The sequence below is a fragment of the Eptesicus fuscus genome, chromosome 15 (genome assembly GCF_027574615.1).
Source record: "Eptesicus fuscus isolate TK198812 chromosome 15, DD_ASM_mEF_20220401, whole genome shotgun sequence".
In the NCBI taxonomy this organism is placed as follows: Eukaryota; Metazoa; Chordata; class Mammalia; order Chiroptera; family Vespertilionidae; genus Eptesicus; species Eptesicus fuscus.
Genome location: NC_072487.1, coordinates 73,060,335 through 73,081,273, shown reverse-complemented (window position 1 = coordinate 73,081,273; position 20,939 = coordinate 73,060,335). Strand labels below are relative to the sequence as shown.

The 20,939-nt window shown below is 46.9% G+C and overlaps 1 protein-coding gene across 4 annotated transcripts in view; it reads right to left on the bottom strand.

Moving 5' to 3' along the window:
• RALGPS1 (Ral GEF with PH domain and SH3 binding motif 1) overlaps positions 1 to 20,939 on the bottom strand; it is a 222,463-nt gene that overhangs the window by 141,616 nt on the left and 59,908 nt on the right. For all 4 annotated transcript variants that reach the window (XM_054727689.1, XM_054727690.1, XM_054727691.1 and 1 more), the window contains one exon: positions 479 to 562. In XM_054727689.1, the coding sequence (XP_054583664.1) occupies positions 479 to 562 (84 nt within the window). The remainder of the gene's footprint in view (positions 1 to 478; positions 563 to 20,939) is intronic.

The window sequence follows — 20,939 nt, the reverse complement described above, 5'->3', positions numbered from 1 at the left end:
CAGGCTGGGGTTCATGGAAGACTCCCCAGGAAGTGCCATTCAGGCTGAGGAAGAATTCTGAGCTGAGAAGGCAGCATGCATGAAGCCTGATGGGACAGAGGTATGATGCATTAGGAAAAGGAAGGAAGGCCAGAGTGGCTGAAGCCCGCAGAGTAGGGGGAGGGGCAAGAGATGAGGCTGGCGGGCGGACATAGCCAGACCCACCATGCAGGACCTTGCAAGGCAATTAAGGTGCTTGAACCTTAGCTTATGTGGAATTGGAAGCCACTGAAGTGATTTAAACACAGGAAAGATGTGTTCAGTTCCACCTGCTGTGAGAAAAGAGGACTGTGATGGCCCAAGAATGAATGAAAGTGGGGGTTCAGGAAGAGGGGTCTGGACCTGGGGCCAAGTGTTTGGAATTGAACCCCAGGCAGGGCTCCCAGGCTACAGGTGGCAACACTGCTATCTGGACAGGCACATGCAAGGGGCTGCTTACCTGGTTAAACCTCCGGGTAAAGGCCACAACGTTTGGGGCGAGACTATGTTTCTCCTTCTTACTCCATCCACAGCTGGCTAGTTCCTAGGAAGCAAAGAGTCCATTTCAACAGTGGTTCTAATGGGATGCAAACACAGCAGGGGTACCTGATTGGAACATGGGTATGGAGGTGGGGAAGAGCTGTCCTCACCAGAGTGGGAAGATCTCTGCCTCTGGAGAGGAGGGCTGAGAGGAGGGCTGGGAGGAGGCGCTCCTGGGACCCTAGAGAGGAGAAGGGGGATGCTTTCTCTACAGCCCCAGCCCCATTTCCCAGGACTTCTGTGCCAAAATACTCAACCTCACCACTGCCACTCCGCCAGCTTCTCTGGGACCAGAAATCCCTTCTTGACTCAAATTGTCTGAGAGAGGACATAACGTTTTAACTAGTGGGACTCATCCCCCCAAAGGCAAAGTCGAAATTTAAATCTGGCTGGAGAATCTCAGGTTTCATCAGCTACATGACATCCTCTATTCCTGGGGTCAAGGAAAGCCTGATCCAAGCCCACTGCAACCAGGGAAGCTTCTGGGATTACCTCGGTTCCTACCTGAAGCTGGACCCTCCCATCCATCATATGACCAAAAGGGGACAGAGAGGTTCCCTTTAAGATCTCTTTTAGGGGCCTTGTCTCTTCTTTTTCAGCAGGTTTAGCATTACAGTTTGATCAAATTACCTAAAATATACCTTTCAGTGAGGCTGGTTCTGATCCAAGGGAGATAACAGGAGCAATCTAAGGGGATTGCTTGGCGGGTTGTATAAAAGGACCAAGGAAAGGCCCCTATTCAAATGCCTAGCATTCTCAGCTGGTGCCTGAGGAGCCCTGGCAGAGAATGGAGAAAGGGGTAGATTCTAAAGTTCTCCACCCCTAAGTGACAAGACCTCCTTTTAATTCCCATCAGGCCTCGGTATTGTTAATAACATTATTTTACCACACACCTGGAACTTTTATAAGATCTTTAGTGAGAGCCAGCTGTCCACCAACTGGAATAGACACAGATCAGAGTCTGCTAGAAAGCCAGAGAGGGCAGCAGGAATGGACAAGACAAAACTTGCTGGCTGAGCAGTTATGCCTAAAGTGCCGCGCCCTTCCAATGCATCTCAGGACCCAACTCTAAAGCACAGCCTAGCTGAAGGCAATGGACAGCTCTGGACACCAGATGAATGGCCTGGCCTTGAGAACCACTGAGAACCAGCCAGAAGCTAAAAACAGCTCCTCTTCCTGGCCACCTCACTTGTGTAAATGGCATCATCGCCCTCCCAGTCACCCACATGAGGAAACACAACCAACCCTGACCCTGCCAAGTCCTTCACACCCTAAATAACAGTAATGACAATGATATTAACCCAGAACCATTTATCAAGAACAACCCCACACACACACGCCAACACTAGAGAGGCACTTCCCATGTTACCTAATTCTCAGCACAACGATTTTAACAAAAAGGAAAGGGCCTCAGTATCATTCGTCCTCTTGAAAAGATAATTTGACTCTACTGTTTTTCAAAAGTGCACAGGAATGCCTTTGAGATGTAAAATTTATCCTGGGTGGCTGTTAGTTGAGGACAACTAACCATGTTAGTTGGAGCGTTACCTCTTACACCAAAAAGGTTGTGGGTTCGATCCCTGGCTGGGGCACCTATGGTAAGCAACCAATTGATGTTCTAGTTACATCAATGTCTGTCTGTCTGTCTGTCTGTCTCTCTCTCTCTCTCTAATCAATAAACATATACCTTGGATGGGGATTAAAAATAATAATAAATTACCTGTGTACCATGATTCTCCTTATTCTGAAATGTATATTTGGCCTACCTGAGTTATATTTACTTCTTCCCCCTGATGCACCTTTTCACCTATTTTAATCATTTTGCAAATGTATATTATTGCCCTTTCAATGTTTAATTGTGAGGACAAGATCCTTTCTCCCCTGTGAATCCCAAAGCCAGTCCCGGGAAGGTATGGGTTATAATCAGATAGAGAAGTGGATTCATAAAACTGATGTTCAAGGACTGAGGCATGGTTATTGCCTAATTTCTGGCCAATAGTTGCTCCTTTTATTTATTTATTTTTTTTACTTCTTTGATAAATAGCCAAAATTATATACGTGTGTGTGTGTGTGTGTGTGTGTGTGTGTGTGTGTGTACATTTAATTGAGTCCTCAATCTTATACCACGCCATAAGTAGCTTAGGAAGGCATCCTGAAAGGGAGCAGTGTGGATCTTCCCCTTAGAAAGACCAGGCTCAGCCCTAGCTAGTTTGGCTCAGCAGATAGAGCAACAGCCTGTGGACTGGGGTCCCAGGTTCGATTCCAGTTAAAGGCACATACCTTGGTTGCAGGCTCAACCCCTGGCCCTGGTCGTGGCATGTGCGGGAGGCCACCAATCGATGTGTCTCTCTCACATTGATGTTTCTCTCTATGCCTCTCCCACTCCCTTCCACTGTCTCTAAAATTCAATGGGGTAAGGGGGTCAGGAAAATAAGTAAATAAAAATAAAATTATTAAAAAAGAAAAAAGAAAGACCCGGGTCAGATCCTACATGATGCTTATCTTCTCAGAACCTCAATTTTCTCATCTTAAAATGGGTATAGTATTCTATTTATCTGTGAAGTTCATCATGACAATTAGATGAGATTAACACACCCCGAGCACCCAGCACGTGATGTGTGATAAAGGTTATCTCCCACCTCTGCCCCGGTCATGCGCCATCAGAATCAGCTCTAACCCCAAACACACTCTGCTTCTCCCACACCACACTCTTGTTGCTGTCTTGAACTATTTAAAAATCTATTATTTCTCTTTCATTTTGCTGATGTCATGCAGGCAGGAACCAAAGCACGCAGTTAATACATCTGCCCTGAATTTATTTGATTTGAACATTTCTAAGACCATGACTCAAAAACCGTATGTGTAGTTCTTGGGTTTTGACAATTCCCTAAGCAACCTTTTGCACTGGAAGGCCTGTAACATTTAGAATTAAAACCCCAACAGACGAAAACATTGTTGAAGAGCTTCCTTGATAAAATAGAAGGATCAAAGGACTTCACCCCAAATCTCAGCCCTGCCACATATTTCAGGTAAGTTCACTTCTCTCACATCAGTTTCCTGGCTGATGAAACAGGGATGGTGACACGGCCTCCACAGACCAAGAGAGAGGCTGACAGAGAGGCGACATGCAGGGCAGGGCCTGGCTCACAGCAGATGCCCAGTTGCATTTGTTGAATGAATGCGTTCCTCAGTGCTGAAATCTCCCAAACGCAGCGCAGAAAGATTTATCAAGATGTCAAAAGAAATAAGGCCATTCTATCTACTAAAACAGGCCCTGAGCCCCACCTCCTTGGCCCTGCTCCTCTTCTGTGTTTGGCCTTATAGGATTACAAGAGATTCCATCTGTGTGAAGTGGGTTTGGAAAATGTGAGGTAATAGAACAATGCTCTTCCAGTCACTAATGCCTAAAAAAGGTCCATGCTATGGAACGGATTCGAGTGTAATTAAGTTCGAGTTGACCAGAGGAGACAGGGCTGCTTCTAGAGGGGAGACAGGGTGTGGGCTGATGCTGGTAGGGTCCTGGTAGCCCCCTCCCTCCCTGAGGAGCCACTTAGCCGCCCTGGGCTACGGGGGAGGGGAGTCTCGCCTGGCTGTCCTGACTCTGACTCTGCGTCCCCTGCTGAGGTCAGCTGGATGTGGAAGGAGAGGAAGAGCCTGCACAATCCTTCGCCAGCTTCTCTGGGGCCTCTCTGTGAGGTGGATGTTCCCCGGGTTCGTCAGGGAGGAAAAAGATGTTAGAAGAAAACTTTCTACCACTAAACGTACAAATGTACCCTCCTCGGGCTTCTGGGGAAGGAGGCCCCTTGCCCGCAGGATCCACCCTCCTCCTGGGCTCTAGGTCCCGTCCCTGCCCCTCACTCAGAGGACCTGATACCCTCTTTTGTTCCAGTATCTCCACCCTCTTTCTCCCCGGTTTCCTCTTCCCACTAGCACTTTAATGTGCATAAGCCTCTCCCATTAATAATAATAATGGTGATGATGATTGTGACAATGACATCTTTTCTAGACCTCCAGTCTCCTTCCGCTCCTGCTCACTCTTTCTTCTCCTTACAGGGAATGTCTTGAAAGGGCCATCGGTTCTCACTGTTTCAACTGCCTTCCCTCTCCACCTTTCTCCACTGAAATGGCCCTTTTGTTTCCTGTTTCTTTCTTTTTTTAAAAGAATATACTTTTTTTATTATTATTATTTCAGAGAGGAAGAGAGAGATAGAAACATCAATGACAAGAGAGAATCATTGATCAACTGCCTCCTGAACACCCAACACTGGAGATCAAGCACACAACCCAGGCAGTGCCCTGACCTGGAATCGAACTGTGACCTCCTGTTTCATAGGTCAGTGTTCAACCACTGAGCCACACCGGCTGGGCTAAAACTGCCCTTTTCTCTCCCAGCGACAACATCCTGGCTAGGCAACCCCTCTGCCATATTTATCACTCTGTCCTGGCCCTTCAGCCCTGCGTTCTTCTGGTTGCCTTCTTGCCACTCAGGCCCCCCACTCTCAGGCTTCTTTTCTAGTTACTTTTTTCTTTTCTGACACATGTGCCCCACCCCCACCGACATCTGTCCAGGCTCATCGTCTACAATCTCCTATGTCTGGGTTCCCTCTGGAAGATCTCATTTACCGCCATGGCCTCAACCGCATGTCTGTTCAACCCAAGTTTCTCTCCTGAGCTCCAGCCCAGGATATTCAGCAACCTGCTGGCCACACCTTCCGTGGCATCGCACAAACACCTCAAAATCAGCAGGCCCAGACCAAAAGGGTGTCTGACCAGCTGCCCTCCATAAAAAGCACACAACAATGTGAGATTCATTTAGACATCCATTCTGACATCAAAGGAGAATGTTTATTACAAGGAAACTATGGAAAAACCCCTAGCTGATGTAAAAACAACTTTGTCTCAGCGCCTTCATCGGCAAGCATTCCTTGGTGACAGCAAGAGTCAACACCGCTTTCAGCTCACCCCGCAAAACTTCCCTGGCCACACTGCCAGGAGCGCCCTCTCGGGCTGCCAGCTTTGTTCTGAGGTGTCTGGGAGTCAGATGCCCCGAGGTGGCCTGAGAAAGGCCTGACCCTTACCATGTCTGGGGTGATGGGGAACGGCCCTGGAAGAAGAGACCTGGGGAGTGGGACAAGTCCTCCCTGAAGACCCCCACAAAGGATCTAGGCTGCCAGGCCATAGGAAGTTGGTGCCTACACATGGTGCTTCCATGCATGCGCTTACTTCTGACTGTGGTCTTCTCCAAATCACGTCCCTACAGCATGCCCACACAGAACAGGCACACCTCAAGGAAAGGGACCACCACCAGGCTAGCAGCCAGCACCACATACCATTTTGCTCAGTGACAACCTTTCTCTTCCTCCCCGCTCTGTGCTCCTCCCCATTCCTCCCATCTATCTTCTGGGACAATCTTCAGAATGGGTGGAATAATCCCACACTTGGCCAAAGGAGTTCTAAAAACACCCCAGGGAAGGGTGGCCCACTGAGACAGAGGGGAAGACCATGACAGTTTTGGGGCTGGTGTGAGGACTGACTAAGGAGTAAGGCGCTTCAGGACTCTCAAATGTCACTGGTGGGTATGCAGAATGGTACAGCAATATGGGAAAGCAGTTTGGCAGTTTCTCATAACATTAAACATACACATACCAAATGACCAGCAATCTCGCTAATGCAAACATTTGTCTACACACAAAAACATATATGCATGTTTATGGCAGCTTCACTCTCAATTTCCCCAAACTAAAAGCAACACAGATTTCCATCAGTCGGTGAAGGGATAAACAAACTGTGAGACAGCCATATAATCAAATTAGAGGCCCGGTGCACAAAATTCGTACACGGGAAGGGTCCCTAGGCCTGGCTGGTGATCAGGGTCGATTGGGGCCTTCCGGCTGCTGGCCGGGGCCTTCCTTCCCCAGCTGCTAGCTGCTGGCCGGGGCCTTCCTTCGTTCCACACCGCTCCCTGGTGGTCAGCACACGTCATAGCGAGTGATCAAACTCCCAGTCTCCAGGTTGAACTCCGGAGGGGATAATTTGCATATTAGCCTTTTATATAGAGAGATACTACGCAGCAGTAAAGAAGGGACTAAGTGCATCAGCACAGATGAGTGTCAAGCTTTATGCTAAGTGAAAGAAACCAGACACAAAAACATTATATGACTCCATTGATATGACATTCTGAGCAAAGTAAAAACTACAGGGGCAAAAATTGGGTCCCTGGTTGCCAGGGACTTGGGACAGGAGGCAAACTGACTACAATGGGGCACAGGGTCATTTTAAAGCAATAGACGTTCTCTTTCTGGATTGTGATGGTTTATGTGAGAGTATACATCTATCAAAACTCAACAAACCGTTCACTAAAAAGGGTGAATTATATTGGATGAAAGTAAACCTCCATAAATATGACCTTAAAAAGAAAAGAAAAGGAAAGGAAATAGTCCAAGCATATAGGACTGTGAAGGGAAATCCCATAATAACAGCTGAGCAAAAAGACTAAAAACAAAGGGCCCTGAAGGGGGAAAATTAATGAGATTAAAAAACTGATAGAAATAAAAATATAATAGAAAGTTTGAAAAGATTTGAGGACATGAAAAAGGCAAATGATAATAAAAAGAAAGCAATTATAATCTCTAAGAATAACAAAAATCAAGAATTCCTATTTGTATAAATGTAACTGTGATATATGTTTTTAAATTTATGTGCATTTAAATAGTACATATTTAATACATTTAAATATGTTTTAATCGTTGTATCTGTTTAAATATTATATATCTATATACATTCTAATATCAGGCAGTTGGACTGAAAGGAAAGAGAATCTGTAGGTCCCTGATGAGAGTCACATTCTCCCCTGAATGACGAGGGTCATCAGAGAATGAAATGCAACCCTGGCACACCACAGAGTGGCACTGAGCAGCATGTGCACAGCCGTGCACTGGGTAATATTTACATAGCCGTAACAATAATAAATGCTGCTTGTTGGTTTTCAACTTTTAGGGTCAACCTGAGGGAAAGTGTGATGGACTTGGTTGTAGCTGCAGATGTCCAAATGTGAATTTAACTAATCTGACAATGAGAAGGTACAGCTGATGGAGGTGGCAGGTGGATGGGGGGAAGGAAGGCGTAGGAAGTGAGCAGTCGGGAAACACTGTTTAAAGCTGTTGAAACTAGAAATTAAGGTTTCCACGCACCAAATAAAGTTCCAAAAGTCACCAATAGAAGAAAAAATTGTTTAAAGAGTTCACCTCAGGAAAGGGGTGGGAGTAAGGGATCAACTCATTTTTCACAAGATCTTCTGTACTATCTGATTATCATGTACAGGATAACTTTAAACAAATTTTAATAGATGACATAATTCAATATTACACACTGTAACCCTTCTAAAATTAAATCTTCACAGTCGAGTAATTACTCAGAAATATACAATTTTTTTTATAAAGTCATTACCAGCTTATAACCTGCCAGTGCCAACATTTATAAATAACAGACAGTTTTCACACGCCCACTAGAAGCTTCTGTACCTTTTGATGGAGTACTCCTGCGAAATCACGACCAGCTGGACCTTCAGGAAACAGGCCTGTCCTACAGAGAGATGTTAGGGCTTTAAGCAAGTGAAGCCCAAAGGAGGCAGCAGCTCACTGGGGAGCCGGACAGCGTCCTGGAGGGCTCCTGGCAGGAGCTGCATAAACCCTCCCTGGAACAAAACCAGCTGTAATGAAAAATGGAAGGAGAAGAAACGGGAAGGAGAAAGGCAAAAGGAGGCAAGGGAAGCGAGGAAGGATGGAAGAAAGGAAGGAAAGAATGAAGGGCGAGAGAGACAGAGGAAGAGAAGGAGGATGGAGTGCGGGAAGGCAGGGCTAAGTGACAGAAATGTGCCAGGGCCTCGAGGGGCTCAGTGTCCATCTTACGGGGTAGACAGGCATAACTCAAGGCAGCAAAGACACCTGCACTGCCCTGCTTTGTTCCCCCAGGCTGAGGTGCTAAAAGACACTTATAGTCCAAGCCTTCTGAGTAGCTGTCGGTGGGCAGCGGTGTCCTTACCTCTTTCTTAGATGATGATGAGGAGGAAGAGGAGGAGAAAGAGGAAGAGAAGGGGAAAGGTGAGAAGAAAGAAGGATGAGAAAGAGAAAAGGAAGGGACACCAGTAAGCATGTCTGCATTCATTTCTTTATCAGAGTTAACGTATGTTTTAAGACAGCGGTCACCAACCCTTTGGACCTCACGGACCACCAGTGGTCCGCAGACCACCAGTTGGCGACCGCTGTCTTAGGAAATACAGCCAGGAACAGCACAAACATCTGCTGCTTTCATGGAGCCTGGGTCCCACAGGAAGGGGGAGAGATGAGAAACTTGTAATAAGTCAGATGACAAATCCTAGTAAAATATTAACAGGATGAAGGAATGGGATGTTTGGAGGGGATGCCAGGTGGCTGGCAGGTGGGCACTGGCGTGGAGACTAAGGAGGGGAGGCAGCTCTGCAAGCAAGTGCAGGGAGAGGCTTCCAGGCAGAAGGAAGGACAGGTGCACAGAGCCTGGGTGGCGACCATGAGATCTCTAAGAACAACAGGTGGCTGGTGTGGTTACAGTGGAATGAGCCTGAGGGACAGTGGGTGGGGAGGCGGTGGGAAAGGAAGGTGGTGGGGAGGCCTGATGTTGAGGGCAGGGAAGGGCTGGATTTTATTCTGAGAAGGATGGGGAGAGATTGAGAAGAGGTAGTTCCCAAAGCCTCATGCTGTGTAAGTTTTACTGCTCTGATAACATGAGTGCAGACAGACCGAAACCCATGAAGTGCTCTTCTGCTGTGCTATGACCCATCTGCACTAGAATCTCACACATGGAGTATCATGTGAGATCCGTTCGCTTTAGTAATTTGAAATAAACACCTGCTAAGGGCTGTGTATGTGGAGAAGGGAAGGAGGCAGGGCCCAGGGAGGCATGAAGACGAGGGCCTCCATCGGGCCTCAGAACCCCTGACTAGACAAACCACAAGAGGGGAGAGTCTCCAGGGACAAATGGCACCTTCTGTGAAGTGAGGGTGTGTGACGAGGGGGAAATCACTGAATGAATAGAAGTAATTCATTTTTCTCAGCGTTGAGTCATAGTTTCTATAGAAAAGCAACTCGATTATAGCCACCACTACTTCATCAAATCCCCAAACTACTGTCTGCTCAGAAAACATGTAGACTTGGGATCATGAAGATGATGCAAATTTCCCAAAACATTCCCTTTCCAGCCCTAGTGCTGTGCAGCTCTGCGTAATTAGAACCAGCTGTCAGCGCAGGGCAGCAGCCAAGGGCGCCCCTGAGCAGAGACTCCCATCAGTCCATGGGATAGAGAAAGGGCCCAGGAACAGAACAGAGAGCAGCCATCAGCAGATCAGCTTGCCCACTCGCAGGCCCGATAGGAGCCCCACAGGGCCACCCCTTCTTTACCCACTCTCACACTAGGGATGAGACTCAATTCCCTTCCTCCAAATTCCTGGGAAAAGTTTTTTCCAAATAACATCATTCAGATGTTCTCTTTTTAGAAAAAACCACTAGTGGTTTTCTTATTAGGGACCTAGTATATGTTCATTACAGAAAACTTGAATAATGCAGAGAGCCCGCAGAAGAAAATTTAAGTCACCATTAGCCCAATACCCAGAGAAAATCAGAGTTTACATTTGGATCAATAGCAATGACAGCAACGACAATAGCAGCGTTTACTGAGTGCTCATTAAATGCCAGGCACAAGGTCAACAGTTTTACATGCATTTATCAGTTGCTCACTGAATTCTCACAATACTGTCTGATAGGTACAATTATTGCCCCATATTACAGATGAAAAGACAACAGCTTACTTGGAAAAGTTACATAATTTGCTCAAATCCTCAGATGTAGTCAATATGAGAGCCAAGATTCACACTCAGGCAGGCCTGTTGGTGTCAGGAGCCTGGGCCCTTAGCCACCGAGCACCTCTGTCCCCTGGACAGTGGCCACTCCCCAATCCCAGTGCAAGGCACACACACATGTGCACACTCATTCTCAAAAATTGAGCTCATACTGTATGTGTGGTTTTATAACCTGCTGCTGTCCTTACTATGCACCAACATCTTCTCACATCTGCCCCATCCCTCCTTTGGTAGAATTCCTATGATACACACATGACACCTCCTAGAAACAATTCATCATGTTTGTCTCCTTTTGTTTCCTTGGAGTTCTCAGAGAACACTGTAGCTCATCTTTTGACTCTAGTTTTGTGCAATCTCTACTCTGCAGCTCACTGTTTCCACTGCAACTGAAATTTGGCAATCACGTTTTTCAGCACAATTCAGTCCTTCTTAATCTTGGTCTTCCCATACTGCAGGGTCACCCTGAACACTGCCGGGAGCACAACATGAAATTTCCGGAAGTACCTGCTTCATAGGAAGATGCAGGCAACGACCTAATCTTTTGTACTGCTTTCCAGTTTTTGGTCAAACAAACTTTCCTATGTCTGGTGAGTATGCTAAACACCACATCAGAAACTGGAAAAGTTAACTCAAAGGTTCCAGAACCATATGATTTTACCAGCGAGTCCTCTCAGACTTCTAAAGAATACCTAATTCTTATACTAAATAATTTATTCCAGAGCACAAAAAGTGACAAGAAAAAGTCCCAAACCCTAACACCTAACAAATTCAGAACAAGAGGGGAAAAGAATCCCACATGGGTGAGTCCTTTCGTACAACTGCACCGGGGTTCAACTCCTCTTCCAGCGCTACCCCACTTCCTTTGCTCAGTCACAGCTATAGATCACTCTCTGACAGATAAACTTCCTGCGCACACTCACACACACACACACACACACACACACACACACACACACAGAATCATCCCACATTACCTAGCAGGTCTGTCAAAGAAATACAAGAATAAGCTAATGTTATGAAAATTTTAGCATAACCACAGCGCATCAATAAATCAAAGATGATAAAGTGATATGATCCTCTCAGATACTTCAAGGTAATTAGCAAAATGAAACATTTGTTGAGATTTTAAAAAGGACTTAGAAGTTTAGTAACATCTATCTCAAACCAACAAAGAGAGGCACTACAGGAATGTGAATTAAAATTAGAAACAACAGGTGGGGCAGCCTTTCTCCGCTGGGTTCCCTGTCTGGACCACAGAACACAGAAAGTGACGGGACTCTCTGTTCTCCAGAGAATGGGCCCTTTGTTACAACGGACCTTCAGGCATTAGGCTTAATTCTCTCATGGATTACTGGCTGAGAAAGCCTAGAAGCTACAACCCAGAAATATCATGCAAAACACATATTTTACATTTTCTAATAGCCAGACTAAGGACATGCCCAGCCCCTCCCTGCAGTCAGGCCTGATTACAGTATGGAGCGAGGGCTGCAGGAGGGAGTCACAGGGGAAGTCTTTATTCATCAAATTAATAGTTTCATTCGACATCACCCTGAAAGAGTGTTCCCCCACTCCCAGGAACTTAGATTTTTATCACAAGCAGCTTGAAGTCCCTGGACAGAGCAAGATTTCCGGATAAAAGCCAGACTTTTGATAAATTCCAGTAATAGCTACACACCAGGACACAGTACAGGAGTGCTGGCTGTTTTGACATTCGAACTGCCTGATGGTGACCACAGACAGCCGGTGCACAAGCCGATTGGGAGGAATGGCTCTTTCTAAAAAGCTGTTTCCTCTCCTGAACGACTAAAAGGAAAAACCAACCTTTCCAATGTTTGATCTATATAGGGATACTTATTTAAATTAGAAGTGTGAGGAAACCTTTCAGACATGGAGCCACTAGCCTTTGATGGTGTGAAACCACCTTTTATAAGACAGGGAGTGAGACCATGGCTTCAAGCCCAACCTCAGGGCCAGCCAGCTCCTCAACTGTCTCGGCCCCATCTAATCAGCAATCGCCAGCCAGTCTTTGCAAAGTGCCTCCTCTGTGCCAGGCACTGTGCAAGGCTTGGGGGACAGAGCAGTGAACAGGGCATTTGCCGTCCAGTGGAGAAGACCTTGTTAATTACGAATGTGTTACTAAGTGCCTAAGGACAAGTTCAGACTGTGAAGACAGAGTGCAACTCGGGGCTGGCTTAGCTAAGGAGCAGGGGGCTAGTGGTGAGCCAGATAACACACAGGGAGTGGCACGGAGGGCAAGCACACCAGGCAGAGAACAGCAAGTGCACAGGCCTGGAAGCAGACCCGAGGCCCTGCAGGGAAGCTGGAGTAGGAGAAGCAGAGAAGCAAGTGGGGAGGGCCGGAAGAAGCCTGATACACCAGGTCTCGCAAGGCCTGCACACCCATCCTAAAGACATGGAACTGATCCTATGGGCACTGGGGAAACCAGTGGAAATTCTGAAGCAGCTCAGTGATGTGGATAGAGATTTGAAAATTGCAGGGGGGGGTGGGGTGGCGGCAGAGTAGGATGAGGCAGAAGTGGGTGTAGAGATGCCTGTTGGCAGGTAAGCATATACTAGTACACTGAGGAGGAAGTAAGAGGGCAGCCTGAGCTGGGAGGAGGCACAGAGGAGTGGTAGATGGGGAGACAGGATGCAAAGAGTAGGGAAAGCAGGAGAGGGAGGAGTCGCTGATGACAAGTTTTTGGCCTGACTGGGTGGGCAGGTGTGCCATTACAGGGGTGGGAGACCACAGCAGGATTCTGGGAAAAGAATCACAGGTTTGGTTTGGAGCATGCTGTGGCCGGGGGCCTGTAGGACTTTGGCTGCTGCTTGACCAGCTTCTTGAAGGAAGCACAGGTCTGCCAGTGCCTATAGAACCAAGTTCCACGAGGCCTGGGCATAGCATTCTGGACTTCCGCAATGGGACCACTCTATCCTCTGGTCTAATTTTCCACAATACCCTTCACCTCTCTTTTGCTCTAGCCCAGTGGTCGGCAAACCGCAGCGCGCGAGCCACATGTGGCTCTTTGGCCCCTTGAGTGTGGCTCTTCCACAAAATACCACGTAACCTAATTAAGTTAATAACAATGTACCTACCTATATAGTTTACGTTTAAAAAATTTGGCTCTCAAAAGAAATTTCAATCGTTGTACTGTTGATATTTGGCTCTGTTGACTAATGAGTTTGCCAACCACTGCTCTAGCCAAACTAATCTGCTCACTGGTCCCGGTACCAGGCCGCTTTCTTCCCAACTGCCTTACCTGTTTTCAAGCTGCTCCCTCCCTCCCTCCCTCCAAGAGGGAATGCCCTTTCTTGTGTCCAAATCATACCAACCTTTCCAGGCCAGAAGCAAGCAGGAGCCCCAGGATGCTTCCCTCCCAAACAGCACTTAGTCTGCCCCCTTCAGTGTGGCCCTTATAATTATATATATCAATTTCTTACCTTTCTCATTCGACCAGGGATTTCTCACCCATTCTTGAGTCCCTGAAACACCAGGCAGGGAGCCTCACACATAGTCAATATGTGTGAGACGACTGAATAATGAGCATAAAAAGCCACCATCCCAGCAGGCCCGGGAATGTCTAAGCAAGCCATATGAAGATCATTTGGAAGAATATCTCCTCTAATTACATTCACATCTATAACTCCACGCGGAGACCTCAGACATCTGGTCCCTTTGCACATCACCCTCCTCCAGATGCCACTCAGACTTCAAGGGCTGCCTGAACCTTGACTTCAGCACATACGCAGCCAAGACTGCTCAGCCTGCTCGGCCCACCCCCACATCAGAGGGCAGTGGCTTAGAACCACCGCAGTCTTACAATCACCTGGGGTCTGAGACAGACCGTGGGGGATGCAGGCAGGGCTACACCCTGAGTGGCCAGTCTGAACCCTGACTGGCCAGTCTGAACCCTGAGTGCTCCAGGACCAGGAGGAAGGCAGGGCTGCTGAGGAGGGGGGCTGTGCTCTGCAACGTGGGCCAAGGCTGCAAGGGAAGTGTCTGGGCACAGCGTTCGGAGAGGCTTGCCCTCTCCAAAAAGTTTATGCACAATGCCGGGGGGGGGGGGGGGGGGGGGGCGGGGGGCGGGGGGGGGGGGGGGAGCACAACTGTGTTTATGAGTAGGTTTTATCCAAGAACCTCATATTTTCCACCGAAGGAAAAGCTGATCTACATATAAAGATTCAAACTTTCAAGACCTACACTCAAGAGAATGAGACAATCTTCAGCCATAAATTAAGAGTTTGCTCTAAACTCTCACTTCCCAAGAACCAGGGCTTCGGAGCGCTCCACACCCTGGTTGGGCCCTGCCTGTCTGCCAGTCTAGTCGGAAGGCAAACAACACAGGCTATTTGTAATGACAAGCAAACACTAATGAATTTCGGAGCACGTCTGGTGCTTGCATTTATGGATCATAAAATCATCTGGCTGCTTCTGCCCCTGCCGACATGCCAATGAGGCAACCCCAAGTATTTACAGGCAGGAAGGGGCTGCCAGGACCACTCTGTGAGGGAGGCCAGGGGTGGGGGGACTGCCTGTTGATCTTCCCATTACATACAAACCCATTTTTATGCTCTGACATTCAGACTAAATCTTGGCATGCAAAATCCTATTAAACAGTATTTATTTTTTTTAATATCTTGGGGTGGGAGGGAGAGTCAACATAACTGTCTCAATTGCATTCAGATACAAACCTAGTCAAATGGCTTTTTAAGTATCAGCCAGATATAAATAAAGGATTTTAAATGCAGTTAGATTTTTTTCCCAGTTGGAGATATAATGTATCTAGTACATCCAACTGAATATTAAGTGTCTAGAGGAAGGGAACTTCCACACACATCACCAGCCACCAGGGCAGCCCCCTCATTGCCCAGCAAGGCAGAGCCCCTTCCTGCCACGCTGCCAGGGGAGGGAACCGAGGCACTGAGACCCTCCCACCCCAAAGGGCTGCAAGATCAAGCTGGCCACTGGCAGTCTGGGGTCCCCCAGAGGCCGACTTTCATCCCTCAAGGAGTCACACACCAGAGACCACAGGAAGAGTTACTAAAATGCAGACCTAGTGCCTGTATAAGGGCATCTTTCTTAATCCTAACTAAATATGTAAAACTTACTTTCTAATGGGCAAGTGTTCCCACCTCTGACCGAAGCCATATGCAAATAAAAGCTGTCTAAACATGGGCCGTTCGTTTAGAGGCATTAATTTTCAGGAGGCATCACTCATTCAACACCAAGTCCTCCCTGCGCCCCTGCCCACCTTTGCAGGCTCTGTTCAGAAGCCTGCGCAATATTATCATGAAAGGCACTGACTGGAGCAGATGGGGGTCTCAGAGCCAAGGTCCCCAAGAAGCAAATGACATATGAGGACAAAGGGACACTCAAGGACACTGGCTCCCCAGCACATGCCCAGCTTTTGATCACTCGTGCTTCTCTGCGAACTGGACCTTGCTCTAAACCCCATCACAGGGTGGCAAGTCACCCTGAATGACATAAACTCGAGCCCCATTGGGCCATTAATGATCCTTGTGTGCAAATTTGAATGTAGATGGAGCGGGGAGAAAAGCAGCAGCCCCCAGGGCTCAGGAGCTGCATCCGGGACCTCCTTGCCTACCAGGAAGTCAGGGAGCCAGCGTGGAAGCCAGGAAGGAGACGTGAGGCAGGTCAGAGGGGAAAGATGAAAGGGGAGTGGCTGGCCAGGCTTCCAGGCCCAGATCCCAGCCTCCCAGGCCCGGATCCCAGCCTCCATCCACTTCTAGCTCCCATGAGACACCCCCTCAGGCTTATCGCAAATTCCCCTTTTTGTTGGCAAAGTCCCCTTTTGTCAAGCTGGCTGGAAGCTGTTTTCTGTTACTTGAAAGTAAAAACATCCTGACTCACCTGGTTACCCACAATTTCATTCTCACAGCACGGTCAGCCTGGGTGGCCTCAGTGGAGGAAGCAACGAGGGAGGGAAGAAGAGGGGCGGGCTCCCCGCTATCAGGACACTCCTCCCCTCTCAGCATCACCCATCCGGCTGCTCTGGTTATCACTACGGCCATTTCTCTCAAGACTGCCTCTTCAGGTGTATTTTTCCCCAGGTCCCACTAGTGTCCAAATACTTTGGCTACTAATGAGTCTCCAGTGGCAAATCAGCCCCAAGATCCCTCCCCGAGGCCAGGAGTCCTCCCAAAGACAGATCAGCACTCCTAAGAACCTAGACTTCTGCCCATGGGCATGCAGTAATGCCCACAGAATCCAAGACAGACGTGTTCTATTTGCAGCCATGGCACTAGGCATCTCCAGGCAGGAATCTCACAGGCACCTCACATTCAACACACACAAAACCAAGTTCTCCAAGGGCCCCATCCCACCCTCCATCATCTGCTTTCCTCCACCAGCCACCCAGTTGCCCAGCCTCTTTGAGCGTGACCCAGCCAGGAGGAATATTTTGTTCACTCCTCTGTCCCACCTGTCTTGCGCTCTCACTTAAGGCCTTGATGGTACTCCCTTTCCTAGAAATATTCCTTCTCCTCCCCTTCACTTGACCAAATCCACCTCATTCCTCAGGGCTTGGCTAAAAACCAGACAAGCTTTCCTAACCCCCCATCACTCCCCAGACCACATGGATGCTCCTGTGTGCACGTGCAATCCTTTTACTATTCTTTTTTTTAAATATATTTTTATTGATTTCAGAGAGGGAGCGGAAGAGATTGAAACATCAATGATGAGAATCATTGAGTGGCTGCCTCCTGCACACCCTCTACTGGGGATAGAGCCCCCAACCACTGGTTCATAGGTCAATGCTCAACCACATAGGGAGCCACATCAGCTGGGCCCCTTACTATTCTTTACTGCCGTGCTTGTTGAACTGTCTGTCTCCGCTCCCTCCCGAGACTATAGGATAGCACCTAAGAATCTAAGTTGTTTGCCTTTGAACACTAAGTACTTGGCTATAGCTGATGTTGAGAAACTAACTGCTGACTGAATGAGTGATATCCTGTATCAATGAGCAGGAGGTAATGTGATTTGAAAAAGTGAGTTTTCCAGATAGAAGTTCAATTCTTTAAGCACAGTAACTTTTTATTCAGTGAGTCCATGAAAATTTACTGAACAAATACTATGTGCCCAGGACCACACCAAGCACTTGAGAGACAACACACTAGATGTGGTCCCTGCCCTTGAGTCTCAGGTCCTTTGGAATCTAATGAAAGCTATGGGCTCCCTCCACAGTAAAATATGTGTTAAAATTATGTGAAATTTTATACATAATTTATCTTCACATTAAATCTAAATAAAAAAATATTTTCAGAGATTATTTCTCTCTTTCCTATTTTTTTAAGCAAAAAAGAATTAATACTAACTTCCTGAAAAGAATTTTTAAAAAATCCAAACTTGTGCCAGTGAGAGCAAACATGAACTATAGCGCTGCAGTCTGGCACGAGAGGCAGTTACCAGGGGCTGACATGTGGACCCTCAAGCCAGACCACCTGAGTTCGAATCTGACTCTGAGCAGATCAATTGACCTCTCTGGCCTCAGTCTACTCATTTGAAAATAAGGATAATAAAAGTGCCTTCCTGACCCTAGCCAGGTGACTCAGATGGTTAGAGCATCTTCCCGATACACCAAAGTTATGGATTCAATCTCCGGTCAGGGCAATACAAGAAGCAACCAATAAATGCGTAAATAAGTGGAACACATTGATGTTTCTCTCTCTCTTTCTCTATCTCTCTCTCTCCCTTTCTCCCTCCCTCTCTCAAATTAATTTTTAAAAGTGCCTTCCTTATATGACTATTATGAATATTCAGTGGTTCAGTTTATATAAAATTATTAGAATAGTGACTGACACAAAATAGTTATAATCACTATTATTGATTATAAAGTTGAACTTGTGAAACACTCCCTGACATCCAACACATGATGCTCCTTGACACATAATACCTTGATATTCAGTCCACTTGACTTTCTTGTTTTCCAACAGATGCTGAAAACCCTGACTGCAAACCCCACCAAATTATCACTGCAAAGCCCACTTATGAGAGAGTCGGTGAGTGTCAGATGTCAAAGCCGGCAGTGAGCCCTGCTGGGGTGGCTCAGTGGTTGAGCGTCGACCTATGAACTAGGTCACGGTTTGATTCCTGGTCAGGGCACATGCCTGAGTTGTGGGCTCGATCCCCACTGTGGGGCATGCAGGAGGCAGCCGATCAATGACTGTTTCTCATTGATGTTTCTATCTTTCTCTCCCTCTCCCTTCTTCTCTGAAATCAATATATATATTTTTTTAATTAATTATTTTTTTAAAAGTCTACAGCGATCTCCAAGAGTTTTCCAGTTGAATCAAGTCCACGTCATTGTCTTTTCTCTCGAGCCACCAAGGAAAGCAATGTAAAGGTCTCCGTCGCTGATGGGCTGTTCCCAAGGAAGGACTGTCACCCACACTCCCTGTGCGTGTTTTGTTGAGTGGAAGCAGCCTTCCAGAGAGAAGGGCAGGGCTTCTAGGTATCTCCAGATTCCTGCTGCTGAGAGTCAGCACGACTCTGCCACTCCCGGCTGCACAAATATTTCCTCCAGCGACACAAAGTTTACCACCTTGTCCAGCCCAGGCTCCTCAGGGGGCAGCAGGGCCAAAACCGCCCATTTTTCAGAACCATCTATAATGGTGAGTTGAAAGATTTACCTCATTCACATGGCCAAAAATAGCTGGTAAGTAAGCCAAGCCATGAATGAATTCCTCTTTCTCTGTTTTGTGTGTTTTGCTTTACTTTCAAAGAAAAAAAAAAAGTAGGACTTCAGTCTGAAGTTCAGGCAAGTACCTCAAGGCTTGTCCTGGGAGAGCGGGAACTGGGCAGTGGAAGCAGCGTGCTGTGCCGCTCCAGTTCATAGCAAAGCCTCCAGAGAAGGCGGCAGCTTGGGCCCCGCTCCGCCAAGACTGCAGGCTCTGGGACCACAGCCGACTCTGATAGCAATGCATGCGGCCACAGAAAGCCCCAGGCACAGTGGTAGGCAGGCCCTCCTGCTTCATTAAAGCTTCCAATCCAGATGTGTTGCCAGACAAAACAGAAGCTTCATCCACACAGACAGCCTTGACATTCCTTTCAGTCAGAAGTTAGCTTGGCAAGGAAACCGTTTGCCATTTTGAAGACTTGGAAGTTTCCCAAAGGGGTCTGCAATAAAAGAACTCTTCTTGAACACTGACAACATGCAGGTAACAGATGCCAGCAGGAGTTGGTGCACCGAGACCATTATGAGCAGTTTGTGCAATGAATTTCAAAAGAAATGGCGCGGCTGCTGACTCTTTCCATGACCCACTTCAAAATACCAGAAGATGGGGCTAGTCTAGAAATGACATCATTTGACACAGGAACTGCTTTAACCTCCTTCCTCTGCTCACGCCATAACTCAGCCGGGTCAGGTCCCAGTTATGTGGCCTCACCGAGTTCTCTCCTGCAGAGTGGCTTCTTTCACGTGGCAGTGCACTAAGCAGCTCTGAGGGGATTTCAAAACTAGGTTTCTGTGCTGGGGTAAGTCCAAATTTGGGAAAAGTTCCAGCCTTTCCGAGGGAAGCCTTCTCCTCAGTACATTCTCTTCTCCCCTATGAGTCTTTGGGAGATGGATGCCCTTTCTCCTCTCAGGTGTCATGTGATCACTGACAAGAGTACTTCCACTGGACCATGAAACCTATATAATTTTATTAACCAATGTCATCCCAATAAATTTAATTATTTTAATTTTTTATCTTTATTGTTGAAAGTATTACAGATGTCCCCCTTTTTCTCCCGTTGACCCCCTCCACCCCTAATAAATTTAATTTAAATAAAGAAGACGGATGGATATGAATGTGATAATTCAAAAAAGAACAAAAACAAAAGTAGCCTTGCACTCTTTTCATTTGACATTTTCTGACTTCAGCTGGGATCAGTGTAGACACAAACAGATGCACATGTGGGTAAAAGAAGTCAGGAGAAGAGGAAAAGAGAAACAAAGAATAGAGTTAGATCCAACCAGGTCAATACTCACATTAAATATAAATCCCAATTAAAGGCAGAAATTGTTAGAGTGGATGAAAATGCAGGAGTCAACTATATGCTGCCTGCCACAAACCCACTTTAAATACAAAGATACAAATAGGTTGAAAGTAACAGGATGAAAAAGATATATCATGCTATCTTAGTTCATTCAAACTGCTGTAACAAAAACTCCATAAATGGAATGGTTTGTAAACAACAGAAATTTATTTCTCACAGTGCTGGAGGCTGGGAAGTCCAAGATCAAGATGCTTGTAGAATCAGTGTCTACTAAGGGCCCAATTCCTGGTTTGTAGACAGCGTCTTTTCACTGTGTCCTCATATGGTAAAAGAAATGAGCTGTTCTCTTTTATAAGGTCACTAATCTCAATTATGAGGGGTCTACCCAAAGGCAATATATCCTAACCACCCAAAGGTCCATGTCCTAATACCATCACCGTAGTAGTTAGGATTTCCACATATGAATTTAGGAGGCACACAATCATTCAGACCATAG